This window comes from Polypterus senegalus, chromosome 11 (genome assembly GCF_016835505.1).
Source record: "Polypterus senegalus isolate Bchr_013 chromosome 11, ASM1683550v1, whole genome shotgun sequence".
Taxonomy (NCBI): domain Eukaryota; kingdom Metazoa; phylum Chordata; class Cladistia; order Polypteriformes; family Polypteridae; genus Polypterus; species Polypterus senegalus.
Genome location: NC_053164.1, coordinates 157,794,908 through 157,797,172, shown reverse-complemented (window position 1 = coordinate 157,797,172; position 2,265 = coordinate 157,794,908). Strand labels below are relative to the sequence as shown.

The 2,265-nt window shown below is 43.9% G+C and overlaps 1 protein-coding gene across 1 annotated transcript; it reads left to right on the top strand.

Moving 5' to 3' along the window:
* Positions 1-438: 438 nt before the first annotated feature.
* On the top strand, positions 439-1,845 carry LOC120538630 (tigger transposable element-derived protein 1-like). Its single transcript, XM_039768018.1, has one exon. The coding sequence runs from the start codon at positions 439-441 to the stop codon at positions 1,843-1,845; it is 1,407 nt and encodes a 468-aa protein (XP_039623952.1).
* The last annotated feature ends 420 nt before the right edge of the window (positions 1,846-2,265 follow it).

Below are 2,265 nucleotides of genomic sequence, written 5' to 3'. Positions count from 1 at the left end.
ATAGATGAACACCTACAAGCTTGGTCTGCAATAGAAATAAATCCTGCAGTATTTCTTTATATCCCTTGCTTTGTGCCCCATTAAATACAGGTTACCGTCAATATACTATCAACCCAATTGTCCTTCATTCACTCAGAGTGATAGAGCTAGAGATAACTATCTTTTTTCACCCTCTCAGATTTTCACATTTTTTAATATTTGGAAAATGTATGGGATTATTAATTTTAGTACTACAGTGGAACCCCGGTTTACGAGTAGCTTGGTATACAAGTAATTCAGTTTACAAGCCGCGATCTGAACAAAATTTCTGCCCGGTTTACGAGGCCTGCCCGTTTTACGAGCCGAGCTCCGATACGTCACCGCTAGTTTCCGCCTTTCTTACCCGGAAACCTCTACCCCTTCTACCCAGAGCCATATCATACATATTGGGCATTAACCATGTCTTCAAAGAAGGTAGGAAGTGGAAAGGACAGCAGCAAGAAGAAAAGGATGCTGTCAGTCGAGTTGAAGCAGGAAATTATAGAAAAGCATGAGAGAGGTGTGCGTGTGATGGAACTCGCCAAAATTTATGACCACAGTACGTCCACGATATGCACAATACTAAAGCAAAAGGAGACCATAAAGAGTGTAAAAGTAGCAAAAGGCACCGTAATTACACAGCAAAGGTCGGCTATCCACGAAGAAATGGAAAACCTGCTGTTATTGTGGATAAAAGAGAAAGAGTTGGCAGGAGATATGCTTACTGAAACAGTCATAAGCGAGAAAGCTTGCATCATTTCCAATGACCTGAAGCAGAAAGAACCATCCACATCTACGGATGTAGTAGAACCAGAATTCAAGGCTAGTCATGGATGGTTTGATAGATTTAAGAAGCAATCAGGCATTCACTCTGTCGTAAGACATGGCGAGGCAGCAAGTGCAGACCAGAAGGCAGCTGGCGAGTTCATCACACGTTTCGCGCAGCTCATTGAGGCAGAATGTTACATCCCCCAGCAAGTTTTTAATTGTGACAAGATGGGGCTTTTTTGGAAGAAAATGCCCCGTAGGACATACATCACAGCAGAGGAGACAAAGATGCCAGGACATAAGCCGATGAAGGACCGCCTCACCCTTGCATTGTGTGCAAATGCTAGCAGTGACTTTAAAGTGAAGCCACTGCTAGTCTATCATTCAGAGAATCCTCAAGCCTTTAAGGCTCACAGGCTTCTTAAAGAAAAACTGCACATGATGTGGCGCGCCAATCCAAAGGCATGGGTTACACGGCAGTTTTTCATCTACTGGGTAAATCTCTGCTTTGGACCTGCGGTGAAGAAGTATCTTCAAGAAAACAAACTGCCTCTGCAAGTGTTACTCGTCCTCGACAATGTTCCAGCCCACCCGCCCGGTCTCCAAGACAACATCCGGGAAGAATATCTATTCATAAAAGTCCTCTACCTCCCACCCAACATGACTTCAATCCTGCAACCGATGGATCAGCAGGTAATTTCCAATTTCAAAAAGCTCTACACGAAGCATCTGTTCAAACGATACTTCGATGTGACAGAAAATACGGAGCTAACACTCCGAGAGTTCTGGAAAGAACATTTCAACATCGTGCAATGCCTACGCATGATTGACCTGCCGTGGAAAGAAGTGACCAGAAGAACACTGAATTCTGCATGGAAGAAGTTATGGCCTGATGCGGTTGCAGCGAGGGACTTTGAAGGATTTGGCCTTGATACCGAGACCGAGACCAACATGCCCGACGTAGATCCAGTGCATGAAATCGTGTCCCTCGGCAAGTCGATGGGTCTGCAGGTTGACGAGGGTGATATCAACGAGCTTGTCGAGGAACATGAGGAGTAACTCTCAACACAGGAGTTGCTTGAGCTGCAGGACATGCAACGTACGGAGGCTCTGCAAGAGATCAGCGGTAGTGAGGAGGAGGTCGAGACAGAGGAAATTTCGACAAGTGAAATTAAAGAAGTGCTGGGAATGTGGGAGAAGGTTACAAGTTTCATTGAAAAGAAACATCTAGAAAAAGTTGCAACTAGTCGTTCTGCAGCAAATTATGATGACACCTGCTTGGCTCACTTCCGTAAGCTTTTAAAAAGCAGGCAAAAGCAAACGTCGTTGCATAGGTATCTTTATACTAAAACTGAAACTGCTATAAGTGAAGGTGCCGAAAGTGCAGCCAAAAAGGCAAAAACAGATGATTAGCATAAAAAAAAATCATACATACGTAATGTTAAGTGTTAGGCTAAGGTTAAAGTTAAGAAAGTTTAT